General features: G+C 35.5%; 2 protein-coding genes across 2 annotated transcripts; both read left to right on the top strand.

Annotated features, from left to right (window-relative positions):
- The first annotated feature begins 970 nt into the window (after window positions 1-970).
- Window positions 971-3,836, top strand: LOC114306356 (HSP20-like chaperones superfamily protein). Its single transcript, XM_082866945.1, has 2 exons — window positions 971-1,273; window positions 1,722-3,836. Exons 1-2 carry the CDS (start codon window positions 1,141-1,143, stop codon window positions 2,021-2,023), a joined length of 435 nt encoding a protein of 144 aa, XP_082723071.1. The 5' UTR covers window positions 971-1,140; the 3' UTR covers window positions 2,024-3,836.
- LOC145789686 (uncharacterized) lies at window positions 3,185-3,836 on the top strand. Its single transcript, XM_082866946.1, has one exon. The coding sequence runs from the start codon at window positions 3,185-3,187 to the stop codon at window positions 3,575-3,577; it is 393 nt and encodes a 130-aa protein (XP_082723072.1). The 3' UTR covers window positions 3,578-3,836.
- Window positions 3,837-17,880: the final 14,044 nt, after the last annotated feature.

Genomic DNA, 17,880 nt, shown 5'->3' with positions numbered 1-17,880 from the left:
TTTACACCATAAAAAGAATGACCAAAACCATTAAGAATTGAATGAGAAATTGTCTCATAAAGTTGGCTTCATGAATGAGAGATTAGGAAATTATGATTATGCATATAACACAGTGTATGGCCTAATGTTGGAAATCATGTGGTACACATGGTGTGACCTAACCATGAATGACACATGGTATATGTAGCCTAACCATGAGGAACACATGACCTTGGAAACCATGAGGCACGTATGACCTAACCATGGGGGACATATGATCTTGGACACCATGAAGTACATATGGCTTTGCCATATATACCTATATAAGGCCCATTCTCTCTCCCCCATTGTATATAAAAAAAGACCATCCTCTTTGGTTGAAGTAAAATTTTTTTGGCTTTCATACTATACAGTCAATCCGCTCTTACAATCTCCTTCCTATGCGAAAGAGTACTGCCATTGTTAGTTCGCCGGAGCTAAACAAAAGGTATTTTTGCGTTAGCGAGTTCTAACCATCATATCTTGGAAGACAGACGCCGACATATTTCCAGTGCCTACGATGAGACGGCTATTTTAAGAAGACTGTAATATCACACAGGTTCTGATTTGCTTTCTTTTCCTCATTTCAATGTTTGATTTGTTATATGTATTTATGCTCATCAAGATGTAATATCCCATGATTTATTGTTCTGTGTTTTTTCCAATTTAATTTACTATAAATCTATTTATTTTTATGTACATACACAACATGTATAACATCTATTTCATAATTAATTTTTGTTTCATCATCCTTTCCAATGTTCCAAGGAAGAATAGTGTTAGAGATCCTCACTTTAGATTTTTTATTTGACTCACAATGATATGAAAAGAAAATCTTACAATAATTAAGTGACAGATTAAAAGTTAAAATGTACCTTATCACATCATTATAAATCATATTGTAAGGGATTTTGTAGGAGTTAAACATTTTCTTCCAAAGAAATGATCTCTTGCACTTAAAAAAAAAAATGAAAACAATCTCAACCGTCAAAAAAAAAAAAAAAAGAAAAGAAAAAAAAGAAAAGACTGAAGAGTGAACCTTCTAGACATTCTCTAGACTCTCTGAGAACCCCGCTTTAAAACCCCAAATCTATACTCACTCTTCTCTTTAGAGTAGATGGAATGGCTATCTTCGGTGATCCTTTCAGGCGTTTTTTATTGAGCCCTCCCACATATAGCATCTTTCCTGGGTCCACGGCCCTTATGGACTGGCTTGAAACCCCCAATTCCCACATCTTCAAGATCAATGTTCCAGGTACACTCTCTCTCTCTCTCTCAATTTTCAGACTTCAATTTAGATGGGTATTCCAGATTGAGTAATTTGCTTTCAAATTGCCTCGCAACTCCTTCTCTCTTAGTTTTTGGACTGGTATTTGAATGGGTTTTGCAGTATAAGACATGTCATTATTATATTGTGTAGTAACTTGAATAACTTTGTGAATCATAACTTGGATTATGATATTCAAATATGATTTAAGGGTTGTTTTGAAAATTTGTTATTTTAATTTTTTTTTTTTTTTTTTTTTGACTCTTTATAAAATACCGTGCAAAAAAGTAAAGTGATTTTTTTTTTTTTAAGCTATTTTAGTTTGTTCTCAAAACAACCCATAATTTCAATCATGAGTTTTAATTAACATAACATACAATTTTATTTGACAGTGTGTGGATCATGGGTTTTATTGCCAATTTTTGTGTTTGAATAGGATACAGCAAAGAGGAGATTAAAGTACAGGTAGAAGATGGGAACGTTTTGGTGATAAGAGCTGAAGGAGGAGGGAAAGAGAGAGAGAAAGAGGAATCTCAGGGTAAAGACACTGTTTGGCACGTGGCGGAAAGGGGTGCAGGCAGAGGAGACTTTTCGCGGGAAATTGAATTGCCGGAAAATGTGAAGGTGGACCAGATCAAGGCTCAGGTGGAAAATGGTGTTCTCACGGTTGTTGTCCCCAAAGATTCTACCCCTAAACCCAACAAAGTGAGGACCATCAACATCTCTAGCAAGCTCTAACTTTGCCTTTCATAGTTTTTAGTTTGGGCTTGGATGGTTCCATGAATAATTTGGTGCACCTGTGGTGTTCCTGTGTTTGTGTATGTATGGAATGGAAGTGTTATGTAATATGATGCAATAAAATTTGGCATATGGGTTTGAGTGGGTAAAATGCTAGGGTCTCGTGGTTTGTTCCATAAGTAATTTTAATTTGCCTTGGTAGTGATTATTAATCATTTATATAGGGCAAGTTTGCAAATTCAAAATAGTTAAAAGTTATTATCAAAAGTTAAAATTTTGTTCTTTTTCTGTATTTTTTTTTTTTTGGATAAAATATTAATTAGAATAGTTCATTTTTAAAGTAATCTATAGTTTTAGGCTTATCATCAAGAGTCGAATCGAGTTTTGAGTATTTAGGCTTGTTTATTAAAAATTAATCGAGTTTTAGTTAAAATAATCAAACTTGAGTTTGCTGGTCAAATATTCAAGAAAATATTTGATAAATTAGAGCTCTGTTTGAATTTGTACAATTATATAAAAAGGTCGGGTTTGAGTTTGAAAAAAATTTAAATTAATATATTTATTAAGATAAAAAATAAAATATTATTAAGTAAACTAAAAATGATTATATTAATAATAAATTTTATCAATTAAATATATAAATTTATAAAAATACTAAACACACATAGAAAAATTAAATAAATTATTAAAAATAAAAATTAATTTATTTTAATTATACTTATTTAATTATTTGAATGACTTTTCATCAAATTTTTCATATCAAAATTATTGAGTATGATAGTATTCATAGAATTATTTATAATAAAAAAATTAAAAATCAGTTTTTTTTTTTTTTAACGAAATATAAATAATATAAAGTCATACTAAAAAATTTATAATTTTTTTTAAAAAACTTGCACTTGCAATTTCTCCTTATTTCAATCACAAAGCACAAAAGCAAAGCCTGCAGATGGAATAAAGACCGAAGTAAAGGGTAATTGGGCTCAACTCAAGTGTAGATGAGTAACAGGTGGAACACGCACGCAGCATGCTCCACGTGATCGGACCGCCAATGTTCCGGTCCAAACCGGAACGGTCTATTAATTTGAGAGATCTGTTCCTACTACTAGTCCCGTCCCTCACTTTTCTCGACGAATCATCATCATCATCATCATCTCAAAAATGGCGTTGGAGTGGGTGGTGCTAGGGTACGCCGCAGCAGCAGAAGCGATCATGATCCTCTTCCTGACCCTCCCGGGGCTCGACTTCCTCCGCAAGGGTCTGATCAGCGTGATTCAAAAGCTCCTCAAACCGTTCCTCTCGGTGGTGCCGTTTTGCATCTTCTTGCTGATGGATATATACTGGAAGTACGAGACTCGACCTTCATGCGAGTCCCACACTTGCAGTCCCTCAGAGCACCTCCTCCACGAGAAATCGATCATGAAGAGCCAGCGCAACGTCCTCCTCATCTTCTCCGCCCTCATCTTCTACTGGCTTCTCTACTCCGTCACTGGCCTCGTTGTCCGCCTCGATCAGTTGAATAAGCGCTTGGATATGTTGAAGTCCCGCGATTGATGATCTCTCAATTCTCAATCTCAGATAAGCCCCTTTTTTGTTTCTTTCTTGGCTATTAGGTAGTGATTGGTACTTGTTTTCAATGTTGTACACTGATTGATTGATGCAGTGGAGGTCAAGGATGGTTGTTAATTCTATCAATTTTATTGGGCCTTTTGATTTGCTTGCTAAGACTAAGTTTATGGAAAGTTCTGTCATTTGATTATGGATTTGAATTTTACATATATTAAAGTGAAGTTAGATTGCTCTGTTTACTCTAGACACAGTTCTGAAGCAATTGGATCTCTCAATCTGTGTTTGTTACCCAGCTTTATCTAAAAATGAGGAGGATACGATTTTTTTTCAATTAGTTTAGTGTTACATTAATTGTATTCCTGAATGTTTTTCCGTATGAATTCATGTAATTGTAGTCATTGTTATTGTTACTATCATATCCTCACACATTTGTTCTTGATCCAAAAGTACCCTTTAAAGAGGCCTTAGTTTTCAGTGATAATTGGGAAATTTTGGTTTGTTTGTTACTTGGTTGGGAGTTTCAACTTGAATTTGTTAGCAATGCTCAAATGGGTAAGCTTATTGGCATACCATCACATCAGATCAGCAAAACATGCCCACACAATGATGCTGCACTGTGAGGCTGTACTGTGTGTGCATGTTTTGCTGATTTGACGTGATGCTGTGCTAAGAAGCCTAATCATATGAGCATTGCTAACAACCCCCCTCAAACTTATGGGAGTTTCTCAAAAAGGGATTTTGTGAATATGTCAGCTACCTGATCCAACTGTTGATATGCTAAGAACTTGTAGAGATCTGTTGACCACTTTATGTTTTTCAACAAAGTGGTAGTCCACCTCAATGTGTTTGGTTCTAGCATCAAAAACTGGGTTCAAAGCCAAGGCTATAGCTGAAATATTGTCACACCATGTTATTAGCTTGGTAGATGAACATTACTGTAGTTCTTGAAGAAGCATCTGAAGCCATGAAACCTCTGCTGCAGTGTTAGCCAACGATTTATATTTTGCTTCTGTTGATGATCTAGCAACTGTTGCTTATTTCTTAGCAATCCAAGAGATAAGATTACACACAATACCTAGTTGTAGACATGAGATCAAGAGTATCCCAACCTAGTCTGTGTCGGAAAAGGCTGTTCAATGTGCTAACAGAAAACTGAAAACCCTGGCTTTGACATATCATAGGATACGCTTTGGATGAGTTTGTTTAGGATGAAAGTGATGAAAAGTGAGGGAATGGGAAAATAGTATAACTTTTTATGAGTTTGTTTAGTATGAAAGTGGTAGGAAGTATAAGAAAGTTAATTTTCTTATACAACCCATATTAGTATTGTAGCTAATTTTTTAATTCCTTGCAAAAAAATAAGAAAATAGAAGAAAATTTGAATGTGTCTATATAATGAGTTATCAATAACTAAAATTTCAAATTTCTGTATTTTTTTCTTTCATAATTTTCATCTGAATCAAATGCTTGTAAGAAAATACATTTTTTTCTTTCATTTCTTTTCTTTCACTTTGACTTTCCCAATTTTTCTTTCTAATCAAACGGAGCCTTGAAATGAGAAATTTGGCCTTGGAATATTGAGGTATTGTAATCCACCCACTAGACTTCTGTAGAGAGTGAGCATTCATTGGTGACTGCATGTATTGGCATGCACTCTTGACAGCAAAGGATAAATCTGGCCTTGGAATATTGAGGTTTTGTAATCCACCCACTAGACTTCTGTAGAGAGTGGGATTAGTAAATAGGTCACTGTCTTGTGGCTGGGTAGATTGTTTGTTGGAAAATGGGGAGGAATATGACTTGCAATCATTTATAATCTTTTGCTAGTAAATCAGAAGCATATTTGGACTGCGAAAGTAGTAACCTATGAGGTGTTCTGTTAATGGTGATGCCAAGAAAGTAAGAACAATTTCCAATAGCTTTCATGCAGAAGACTGATTTCATTTAAGTGAGAAGGGACTGAATGAAGGATGTATTAGGTATTGTGACTAGAATGTCATCTACATAGATGAAAAGTAATGTGAGCTGATTTGATGTACAATGAATGAATGAAGTGGAATATGCAGTGCTTGTGTGAAATCTGAGAGCAGAAAATTAGAGAGAGTAAAGAACGAAACTCAAGGTGCTTGTTTAAGTCCATAAATGGCTTTGCGGAGTTTACAGACAAGGTTGGGATGAGATGGATCATTGTTGCCAAGGGTTGAGACATATAGACAACTTCATCAAGCTGAATGAGAAGGATCATTGTAGGCAGGGGGTTGAGACATGTAGACAACTTCATCAAGCTGAACGTGTAAAAAGGCATTAGATGCATCCAGTTGTGTTATACTCCAATTATAGGGAAACTTTAATGGTAGGGTGTTTAGCTACAAGATTAAAGGTTTTATGATAGTCAAGACCAGGCTCTTGGTGAAATCCCTTGGCTACAAGATGAGCTTTCATTTGAGACAGTATAACAAAGTGGTTTTGGGGAAGAGGAACAAGTGACCAAGCTCCTTGGCTTTGAAGAGCATGAAATTCCTCAGACATAGTTGTGCACCATTCTTGATGTTTGGATTCTTAAGTGTATGAGTTAGGTTCTGTAATGGGCGAAGTGTGGTGTATAACGGTTGTTTGAGTTTGATGATGCCAATTTTGGGGCGATTGATCATGGAATGAGCATTCATGGGAGCAAAGGTAGTGGAAGAAAGTTACAATGGAATTGGTTGTTTAGAAGCTATTTGTTGGTTTGGAACACAAAGAAGAGAGGTAGTAGAGGGAGACTGGGATACTGATTTTGAAGGAAGAGAGACAAATGATTGTGCGTTGGAAGTATGGGTGTGTGAGTGAGGAGAAAGAGTGTGAGACAAAGCAGAAGATAAGACAGATAGGAGTAGATGAAAAGATGCTAGTAGAGATGTTAGGTGATTGGGAAAGAGGGGATTTATCACTGAAAAAATAAGATCATAAAAATGGAGCATTAGAAGTTTGGAGTGCCGATCTATAGGGAAAACAAAATCAAACTAAACATGTCTAGAGGTATATACTTTTCTAGTTTGAGGATCAAGGCACCTGTAGCCTTTATAATTCAATTAACTTTGGTAGCACCTTCGATTTATGCACCATGGGATAAAGCCAACTAAAACAAGTAAAATCATTGATAGGAAGTGACATAATAGTAATAATACTTAAAACCAGTAACAAAAAGGGGTAGGAGATAGTCCACATACATCAAAATTATCTATGACATTTTGATAGGCTACAATGAACACATTGAGGTAAGAGCAGCAAAAGAGAATGGAAACGCTGCTTGTGATGTGACAAAATTTCAAAGGAGAGGGATGTCCCAGCTATTGATGCCATAGAGAGGCAGGAGCTTTGTTGCAGGAGTGTGCCACAGGATATTTGGACGGTAATGAACCTATTGAAGGAGAAAACGGATGTTGGCCTTGTTTTTGGAGCCTTGAAAGAGTATCCTCTTCGTGACCTTGTCCTGTATATTGAACAAATTAGGATCAAAGGTAATAATGCAGTGATTATCATGAGCAAATTTATGAACAGATGGAAGGTTCATAAATTTATGAACAAACTAGGATCATAGCATATGAAGGCCTTTACATGCTTTGATACCATTATTAAAATAGTAATTTTAAATTTCACTTCATTTCTCACACTGATTATACAGACTCGGTACAGGTATATATATAGAGAGTGGAATAGAGTGTCTTGCCTTCTCCAAGTGATTGTGTTCATGTTAATCAGTTATTTCCTTTAGGAATAACAAATCACCTAGGACTCAACCAATCCTGGTTGGATGAGGGTGAACCTCCTTATAGAGTCCCATTTTATCCAATCTAAGAGTTAGTATTCAACCTAGACTCATGCCCCTTGTCGTTTATCTCAACCTTGATGTGGATCGTTCTCACATCTCGGCCAATCACATTTTGCTACGTGACACCTTAGCTAAAGGTCACTGTCACGCGAACAAGACGAAAATTATGTTCCATAATATATATATATATATATATAAGACAGAAGAGTTTTTGAAAATATGTCAATGTATCAGAGATACATTTCATTTGAATAATTGAGATGATTCCAAATCAATATCTAAGGTTGAGATCAATTTTTTTCCCGCCCAAACACTTTATGCTCTCTCTCTCTCTCTCTCTCCCATGTCTGTCCAAACACTCTCTGCTTTCCCTCTCTACACGTTCTCTTTTCAACTCCATCTATGGTGGATCTATCTCATCACCCATAATCTTTCAGAATTCTTTCTCTTCTAAAACCCTAGAAATGGCGACCAGAGGTAGCAGATCACAGAAAGTGACGACAATTTGATTCAAACAGAGATGGTGGTCTCAACAGGGAAGAAATGGCGCTACTCGACCAATAGAGAAGAGTAGATGTCGTCGCTCACCACCGCCGCCGTTGCTGCTCATCATCACTGTCGCTATGAGCAAACCAAGTGGATAGCTGGAGCAAAGAAGCAGTTGGGATGATGGCCCTTCTTGAAGCCCGCAGAGTCCTTCGAAATTTCGACATTTTTATTTGTCAATAGGAAATTTCAACATTGTCGAGGAAGCATCATTGTATCAACGAAGTTTCAGTTCAGTTCTTATCCGCGAAATAGTGAGTCTTCGCTCTTAGTTTTTGGACTTGAGGTTTTGATTTTTGCCCTAAATTCTATTTCCTTTCTCTTTCGTAGATGTAAGATTGTTCAGTTTAGATGTAAGATTGTTCAATTTACTTCTTTTAATTAATTTCAATAAATTTCTTGATTTCTAATTTATCTTACACAAAGCCCCCCTCTCTCTCTCTACACATCTCATTCTCGGTCGCCCTCGCCAAGTCGCCACTGAAGCTGTTCTTCAAGCTGTTCTTGAATCTGGCTCTGTTGTTCATCGTTGTTGTTTTCGTTGCTACCTTAGGGTAGTCAAATTAGGGCTCTGTTGCTTTTGTTTATGTTGTTCAGTTTAGATGTAAGATTTTTCAGTTTACTTCTTTTAATTAATTTCAATAAATTTCTTGATTTCTAATTTATCTTACACAGAAGCCCCTGTCTCTCTCTCTCTCTACACATCTCATTCTCGGTTGCCCCCGCCAGGTCGTCGCCGAAGCTGTTCTTCAAGCCGTTCTTGAATTTGGCTATGTTGTTCATCGTTGTTGTTTTTGTTGCTGCCTTAGGGTAGTCAAATTAGGGCTCTATTGTTTTTGTTTTTGTTGTTTTTGTTCCTGTTGTTCAAGTTATTCGATTGTAAAAATTGTTTCAATTTTTATTTTTTATAGTTTTATGGATCTAATAATTTAGATTGTGACCAATTTTTATTTTTTTATAGTTATTGTAACAAATTTATTTGATGTAAAAACGTGAGATATGAGATAAACAACACAACTAGCAAAAAATCAACTCAAAGAGAAAGGAAAGAAGTCAGCGAATCCTTTGTTTTTTTTTAGTTATGTTAACTTACAATTTCATTATTCTTTTTTGTTTTCCTCAAAGACGTTCGGTTCATAGAATTATACAACATTTGAGGAGGAAAAACCCAATTCCGCATCGACATTTGCCTCTTCGCTGCTCATCATCACCATCGCCATAGCAACTCCGCGACTGTCCACCACCATTGAAGAGGAAAAATCCAATTCAGCATCGACATCTGCCTCTCCCCTTCTCTCTCTGCTTCCCTTGCTGCAATTCAAACCCCAAAACTGAGTTATTTTTTTCTCCAGTTCTTTGTGGGTTATGTACATACTGTTTTTAGGGTGAATTTTTTAATCAATCTAATACATTTGGCAATTTTTTGAATCCATATTGTTTCCATTCTCCATACTGTTATCTCTCAGCTTTTGTTGTTTCCTTCTTTCCCTAATCAGAGCTCACTCTGATTTCTCTCAGATTTTGTTGTTTCACTCCTCTCCTTCTTTCTCTCTCAGCTTTTGTTGTCTCAGCTTTTAATGTTATGGTTCTCTCTTCTCCTGGGTGATAATTATAGTAACTTACGATTCTGAGGGTGGGTTCCTCTGCTTATTTCATTTTATGTTTGAGCTTTGAGAGCATCCCCTCCGTGAAGAATTCATTATAATCCATTGTTGTTCATTGTTGGTTTATCAAACAAGGTTTATTTGGCAACACAGCTCACATTGTTGTTCATTGTTGGTTTTCAAATAATTTCTTCTTCCATGTGTTTTTATTCAGTTAGAAGGAGCATTTGCTGACAGATGTATTGTTGTTCATTGTTGGTTTTCAAATAATTTCTTCTTCCATGTGTTTGTTTGTTTGTTTTTTTTTATTCAGTTGGCCTTCCATGTGTTTTTTTTTTTTTTCTTCCATTTGTTTTTTAACTTGAACACCAGTTTTTATTTTTTATTTTTTTACAAAAGAAGGGAGGGAAACTAGAGCTAAACTGATAATAAAAACAACAAAAAAGAATGTTCAGAGTCATCAATTAAAAAGCCCATCCAAAAAATTCAAAACAAAGTGAAGAAAAGGAAAAAGAAACAAACAAAAACTGTTTGAATCATCAGGAGAGGGAAAAGGAAGGCAACAAAAAAGCATTGATGAAACTGCTTACCAAACCAATAGGTCCCAATTGAGTCAAAATCAAAGAAAAGTAAGAAAACCCAATTGATGAAATACCCTCCAAAGACATTCCGAAGTTGGTTGTTGATTTAGAGCTTGTTTTGTTGTTTTTTTTTCCCCCCTAAAAGAAATGCACCATTGAGTGTTTATGTTGGTTGTTTATTTAGATTTTTTTTTCCCCCCCTATTAGTTGGTGCGCTTTGTTTTTTTTTTTCCCTCGTCTACATTAGTTAGTGTTGTTTGATACTCCTTATCATTTGTCTAATGCTAGCTATTCCACCAACGATCTCCTGCTTACTTTATGGAAACTAGTATTTCTTAATATTTAACAAGTTGGAAGCAAGGTAAAACAATGTTTTCTTTTGGGGCTAGACTCTTTTGCATTTACTTTAGGAATTTTGTTTTCTACTTTTGACATCCTTCCTTTAGGCATACTTTTATTATTTATGTTAAAACCCAAACTTCAATTGTTATTTCAAGTTTAATGCCTTACAACTTAGTAGGATTATATTATCTGTCTACTATGTGTAACTTATTACTATGTTAATTTGCACTCATGGGTGGAAAAAGTCCTGCCATTCTTTATACTTGTTGGTCAATCAGGAAGCATTGCTTAATTGTTAAAAATTCTCTAAGAAGAAAAATATTTCAATATTTTTATCAAAAAATGACACAAACTTCACAAATTTCAACATTATATATATAATTACAATTATATTTTGATCCTAACATTATTTATACTATGTCTTTAGGCACAGACATATACTAGTATATATATTTGGAGACAAATCTTAATCAGTGTAATTAAACCATTGTTGATAACAGGGACGGAACTAGGATTTTATTATTGGAAGGGTTAAAAGAAAAATATTTTTTTTTACCGTATACACAAAACACACATGTATGTGTATATGATATATAAAATATATATACATAAAAAAATTTAAATACCATAGAAGAAATTTTTAATAGGATGAATAAATTTTTTTTTATGTAAAATAGAAAGAGAATTCAAGATGGAAGAAGAATGATACATATATATATATATATATTTTATACTGGGGGGTCATTTTATATGTAAAATGATATATTTATATATTTTTAAAGTTTTGTGTGTGACAAACAATAATATTCACAAAAATAAGAAAGTCATGACCCTCCATAGTCTTTTTTTAGTTTCGTCTTGATTGATAGATGTTTTGGTGGTCATTGGTGCACTTTGGAGACGAATGAATCTCCATTCCTAATTTAACCCGAAAATGATGTTGGAGATTGTTTGTTGTCTCTCTCTCCCTCTCCCTCTAATTTAACCCGAAAATGATGTTGGAAATTGTTTGTTATCTCTCCCTCTCCCTCTCCCTCTCCCTCTCCCTCTGGTTTTTTATTTTTTCATTGAGAGAGAAGAATTATAGTAGTTATTTGAACAAATTTGAACGGGAACAACGTAATAGAAGTGTCGACATTACCCTGTTCGTTTGTAGCGTTTACAAAAAGACAGTGGATATCTTTGTAATTTTGCTTCCTCTTAAGGGCATTGCTGGAACAAAAGTGTAGAAAACATTTGTGGCTTCCATGGGAAATTCTACTTGCACTATAATTTTACCTATTTTCTCCTTACATTAAGAAATAATTAAAATTCTCATTACATCTTTTATAATACTAAAACTAACCGTAAATTAGACCATTTACATTACAATTATTCTTTTTGAATTACTCTGGTATTACATTACTGAATAAACTATAGTTTGTCCAGCTATTTATTGTTGTACATTTACAGATTTACTTTTCTTAAAATATTTTTTTTTTCTTCTAAATTTATGATGTACCTGTTCGTTATGAATTGCCAAATATTATTCCAATGTTATGTTGCCGAATAAATTGGATTTGTTCAGTCATATGGTGCCTCACGTTTACAAATTTACTTTCCTTGAAAGATCAAGCACCCATAAAAACATGAACGGTAAAAACATTCATTGGTGACTGCATGTATTGGCATGCACTCTTGACAGCAATGGATAAATGTGGCCTTGGAATATTGAGGTTTTGTAATCCACCCACTAGACTTCTGTAGAGAGTGGGATTAGTAAATAGGTCACTGTCTTGTGGCTGGGTAGATCGTTTGTTGGAAAATGGGGAGGAATATGACCTGCAATCATTTATAATCTTTTTGCTAGTAAATCAGAAGCATATTTGGACTGTGAAAGTAGTAACCTATGAGGTGTTCTGTTAATGGTGATGCCAAGAAAGTACGAACAATTTCCAATAGCTTTCATGCAGAAGACTGATTTCATTTAAGTGAGAAGGGACTAAATGAAGGATGTATTAGGTATTGTGACTAGAATGTCATCTACATAGATGAGAAGTAATGTGACCTGATTTGATGTACAATGAATGAATGAAGTGGAATATGCAGTGCTTGTGTGAAATCTGAGAGGAGAAAATTAGAGAGTAAAGAACGAAACTCAAGGTGCTTGTTTAAGTCCATAAATGGCTTTGTGGAGTTTACAGACAAGGTTGGGATGAGATGGATCATTGTTGCCAAGGGGTTGAGACATATAGACCACTTCATCAAGCTGAATGAGAAGGATCATTGTAGGCAGGGGGTTGAGACATCTAGACAACTTCATCAAGCTGACCATGTAAAAAGGCATTAGATACATCCATTTGTGTTATACTCCAATTATAGGAAAACTTTAATGGTAGGGTGTTTAGCTACAAGATTAAAGGTTTTATGATAGTCAAGTCCAGGCTCTCAGTGAAATCCCTTGGCTACAAGATGAGCTTTCGTTTGATACAGTATAACAAAGTGGTTTTGGGGAAGAGGAACAAGTGACCAAGCTCCTTGGCTTTGAAGAGCATGAAATTTCTCAGACATAGTTGTGCACCATTCTTGATGTTTGGATTCTTAGGTGTATGAGTTAGGTTCTGTAATGGGGTGAGGTGTGGTGTATATCGGTTGTTTGAGTTTGATGATGCCAATTTTGGAGCGATTGATCATGGAATAAGCATTCATGGGAGCAAAGGTAGTGGAAGAAAGTTACAATGGAATTGGTTGTATAGAAGCTATTTGTTGGTTTGGAACACGAAGAAGAGAGGTAGTAGAGGGAGACTGGGATACTGATTTTGAAGGAAGAGACAAATGATTGTGCGTTGGAAGTATGGGTGTGTGAGTGAGGAGAAAGAGTGTGAGACAAAGCAGAAAATAAGACAGATAGGAGTAGATGAAAAGATGCTAGTAGTGATGTTAGGTGATTGGGAAAGAGGGGATTTATCACTGAAAAAATAAGATCATAAAGATGGAGCATTAGAAGTTTGGAGTGCCGATCTATATGGAAAACAAAATCAAACTAAACATGTCCAGAGGTATATACTTTTTTAGTTTGAGGATCAAGGCACATGCAGCCTTCGATAGCAGGATGGTAGCCAGTGAAGATGCAGACTATGGGTCTTAGGTGAAGTTTATGGGCAGTATATGGTCTGAGCTAGGGAAAGCATCGACATCCAAAGGTGCAAAGTAGTTGATAGTTAGGTCAGTAATGAAAAGTTCTTATGGAGTGATGTTGCAAAGGGTTGAGCTACGCATGCTATTTATGAGGCAAATGGATATGGATAAAGCATTGAGCCAAAATTTTGTGGGCAAACCAGATTAGAGTAGTATGATGGTGGTTTCAATAAGATGTTGATGCTTTCATTCGGCTATGCCTTTCAAGTGTGTGTGTAATATCTCTTATATACCATGAGCTGAAAGATAATTTGCCATGGGTTGATTAACAGTTTCACCTTCATTATCACTTCTTAAAACATCGGGAGTGGAATGGAGAAATTTAATGGATTTTGATTGAATTGATTTTCAACAAGGTTTATAATTCAATTAACTTTGGTAGCACCTCTGATTTATGCACCATGGGATAAAGCCAACTAAAACAAGTAAAATCATTGATAGGAAGTGACATAATAGTAATGATACTTGAAACCAGTAATAAAAAGGGGTAGGAGATGGTCCACATACATCAAAATTATCTGTGACATTTTGATAGGCTACAAGGAACACATCGAGGTAGAGCAGCAGAAGAGAATGGAAACGCTGCATGTGATGTGACAAAATTTCAAAGGAGAGGGATGACCCAGCTATTGGTGCCATAGAGAGGCAGGAGCTTTGTTGCAGGAGTGTGCCACAGGATAATAGGACGGTAATGAACCTATTAAAAGAGAAAACGGATGTTGGCCTTGTGTTTGGAGCCTTGAAAGAGTATCCTCTTCGTGACCTTGTCCTGAATATTGAACAAATTAGGATCAAAGGTAATAATGCAGTGATTATCATGAGCAAATTTATAAACAAATGGAAGGTTCATAAATTTATGAACACACTAGGATCATAGCCTATGAAGGCCTTTACATGCTTTGATATCATTATTAAAATAGTAATTTTAAATTTCACTTCATTTATCACATTGATTATACAGACTTGGTACATATATATAGAGAGAGAGTGGAATAGAGTGTCTTGCCTTCTCCAAGTGATTGTGTTCATGTTAATCAATTATTTCCTTTAGGAATAACAAATCACCTAGGACTCAACCAATCTTGGCTGGATGAGGGTGATCGTTCTCATATCTCGGCCAATCACATTTTGCTATGTGACACCTTAGCTAAAGGTCCCTATCACACGAACAAGACAAAAATTATGTCCCATAATATATATATATATATATATAAGACAAAAGAGTTTTTGAAAATATGTCAAAAATGTATCAGAGATACATTTCATTTGAATGACTGAGATGTTTCCAAATTAATATCTAACGGTTGAGATCAATTTCCCCCCCCCCCCCCCCCAAAACACTCTATGCTCTCTCTCTCTCTCTCTCCCATGTATGCCCAAACGCTCTCTGCTCTCCCTCTCACACGTTCTCTCTTCAACTCCCTCTATGGTGGATCTCTCTCATCACCCATAATCTTTTGGAATTCCTTCTCTTCTAAACCCTAGAAATGGCGACCAGAGGTAGCAGATCACAGAAAGTGAAGACAATTTGATTCAAACAGAGACGGTGGTCTCAACAGGGAAGAAATGGCGGCACTCGACCAATAGAGAAGAGTAGATGTCGCCGCTCACCACCGCCACCGCTGCTGCTCGTCGTCATTGTCGCTATGAGAAAACCAAATGGATAGTTGGAGCAAAGAAGCAGTTGGGATGATGGCCCTTCTTGAAGCCCTCGGGGTCCTGTGAAATTTCGACATTTTTTTTTTGTCAACAAGAAATTTCGACATTGCCGAGGAAGCATCATTGCATCAATGACGTTTCGATTCGGTTCTTATTCACGAGACAGTGAGTCTTCGCTCTTAGTTTTTGGATTTGAAGTTTTAATTTTTGCCCTAATTTCTATTTCCTTTACTTCTTTTAATTAATTTCAATAAATTTCTTGATTTCTAATTTAGCTTACACAAAGCCCCTCTCTCTACACATCTTATTCTCGGTCGCCCCCACCAAGTCGCTGCCGAAGCTGTTCTTCAAGCTATTCTTGAATTTGGCTCTGTTGTTCATCGTTGTTGTTTTTGTTGCTGCCTTACGATAGTCAGATTAGGGCTCTGTTGTTTTTGTTTTTGTTTTTGTTTTTGTTTTTGTTTTTGTTGTTTTTGTTTATGTTGTTCAGTTTAGATGTAAGATTGTTCAGTTTACTTCTTTTAATTAATTTCAATAAAATTCTTGATTTCTAATTTACCTTACACCGAAGCCTCTCTCTCTCTCTCTTTCTCTCTTTCTCTCTTTCTATACACATCTCATTCTCAGTCGCCCCTGCCAGGTCGTCGCCGAAGCTGTTCTTCAAGCTGTTCTTGAATTTGGCTCTGTTGTTCATCGTTGTTGTTTTTATTGATGCCTTAGGGTAGTCAGATTAGGGCTTTATTGTTTTTGTTTTTGTTTTTGTTGTTTTTGTTTCTGTTGTTCAAGTTATTTGATTGTAAAAATTGTTTAAATTTTTATTTTTTATAGTTTTGTGGATCTAAAAATTTAGATTTTGTGACCAATTTTTATTTTTTTATAGTTATTGTAACGAATTTATTTGATGTAAAAACGTGAGATATGAGACAAACAACACAACTAGCAAAAAATGAATTCAAAGAGAAAGGAAAGAAGCCAGTGATTCCTTTGTTTTTTATAGTTATGTTAACTCACAATTTCAATATTCTTTTTTGTTTTCCTCAAAGACGTTCGGTTCATAGAATTGTACAACATTTGAGGAGGAAAAACCCAATTCAGCATCGACATTTGCCTCTTCACTGCTCATCATCACCGTTGCCATAGTAACTCCGCGACTATCCACCATCATTGAAGAGGGAAAACCCAATTCAGCATCGACATCTCTTCCCTTCTCTCTCTGCTTCCCTTGCTGCAATTCAAACCCCAAAATAGAGGTATTTTTTTCTCCAGTTCTTTGTGGGTTATGTACATAGTGTTTTTAGGGTGAATTTTTGAATCAATCTAATACATTTGGCAAATTTTTAAATCGATACTGTTTCCATTCTCCATACTGTTATCTCTCAGCTTTTGTTGTTTCCTTCTTTCCCCAATCAGAGCTCACTCTGATTTCTCTCAGATTTTGTTGTTTCACTCCTCTCCTTCTTTCTCTCTCAGCTTTTGTTGTTTTAGCTTTTAATGTTATGGTTCTCTCTTTTCCTGGGTGATAATTATAGTAACTTATGATTCTGAGAGTGGGTTTCTCTGCTTATTTCATTTTATGTTTGTGCTTTGAGAGCATCCCCTCCGTGAAGAATTCGTTGTTGGTTTATCAGACAAGGTTTATTTGGCAGCACAGCTCACATTGTTGTTCATTGTTGGTTTTCAAATAATTTCTTCTTCCATGTGTTTTTATTCAGTTAGAAGGATCATTTACTGACAAATGTATTGTTGTTCATTGTTGGTTTTCAAATAATTTCTTCTTCCATATATTTGTTTGTTTGTTTGTTTGTTTGTTTTATTCAATTGGCCTTCCATGTGTTTTTTTCTTCTTCCATGTGTTTTTTAACTTGAACACGAGTTTTTATTTTTTATTTTTTATTTTTTTACAGAAGAAGGGAGGGAAACCGAAGCTAAACTGATAATAAAAACAGCAAAAAAGAATGTTCAGAGTCATCAATTAAAACCCCCATCCAAAAAATTCAAAACAAACTAAAGAAAAGGAAAAAGAAACAAACAAAAACCGTTTGAATCATCAGGAGAGGGAAAAGGAAGGCAACAAAAAAGTATTGATGAAACTGCTTACCAAACCAATAGGTCCCAATTGAGTCAAAATCAAAGAAAAGTAAGAAAACCCAATTGATGAAATACCCTCCAAAGACATTTCAAAGTTGGTTGTTGATTTAGAGTTTTTTTTCCCCTAAAAAAAATGCACCATTAAGTATTTATGTTGGTTGTTGATTTAGATTCCCCTCCCCTCCCCAGCCCCCCCCCCCCTCCCCGGCGCGCGCGTTAGTTGGTGCACTTTTTTTTACTTTTTTCTTTTTTTTTCTTATCTACATTAGTTTGTGTCGTTTGATACTCCTTATCATTTGTCTAATGCTAGTTATTCCACCAATGATCTCCTGCTTCCTTTATGAAAATCAGTATTTCTTAATATTCAACAAGTTAGATGCAAGGTAAAACAATGTTTTCCTTTGGGGCTAGACTCTCTTGCATTTACTTCAAGAATTTTGTTGTTCTCTACTTTTGACATCCTTCCTTTAGGCATGCTTC

Source organism: Camellia sinensis, chromosome 4 (genome assembly GCF_055761805.1).
Source record: "Camellia sinensis isolate YWXY chromosome 4, ASM5576180v1, whole genome shotgun sequence".
NCBI lineage: Eukaryota > Viridiplantae > Streptophyta > Magnoliopsida > Ericales > Theaceae > Camellia > Camellia sinensis.
The sequence above is the reverse complement of the archived record's forward strand: the minus strand, read 5'-3'. Positions and strand labels throughout refer to the sequence as shown.

Excerpts from the sequence above, each read along its gene's own strand:
- LOC114306356 (XM_082866945.1), top strand. The coding sequence starts at position 1,141 with ATGGCTATCTTCGGTGATCCTTTCAGGCGTTTTTTATTGAGCCCTCCC. Across the intron at positions 1,274-1,721 it reads CTTCAAGATCAATGTTCCAG|GATACAGCAAAGAGGAGATT; the intron begins GTACACTCTCTC and ends GTGTTTGAATAG.
- LOC145789686 (XM_082866946.1), top strand. The coding sequence starts at position 3,185 with ATGGCGTTGGAGTGGGTGGTGCTAGGGTACGCCGCAGCAGCAGAAGCG.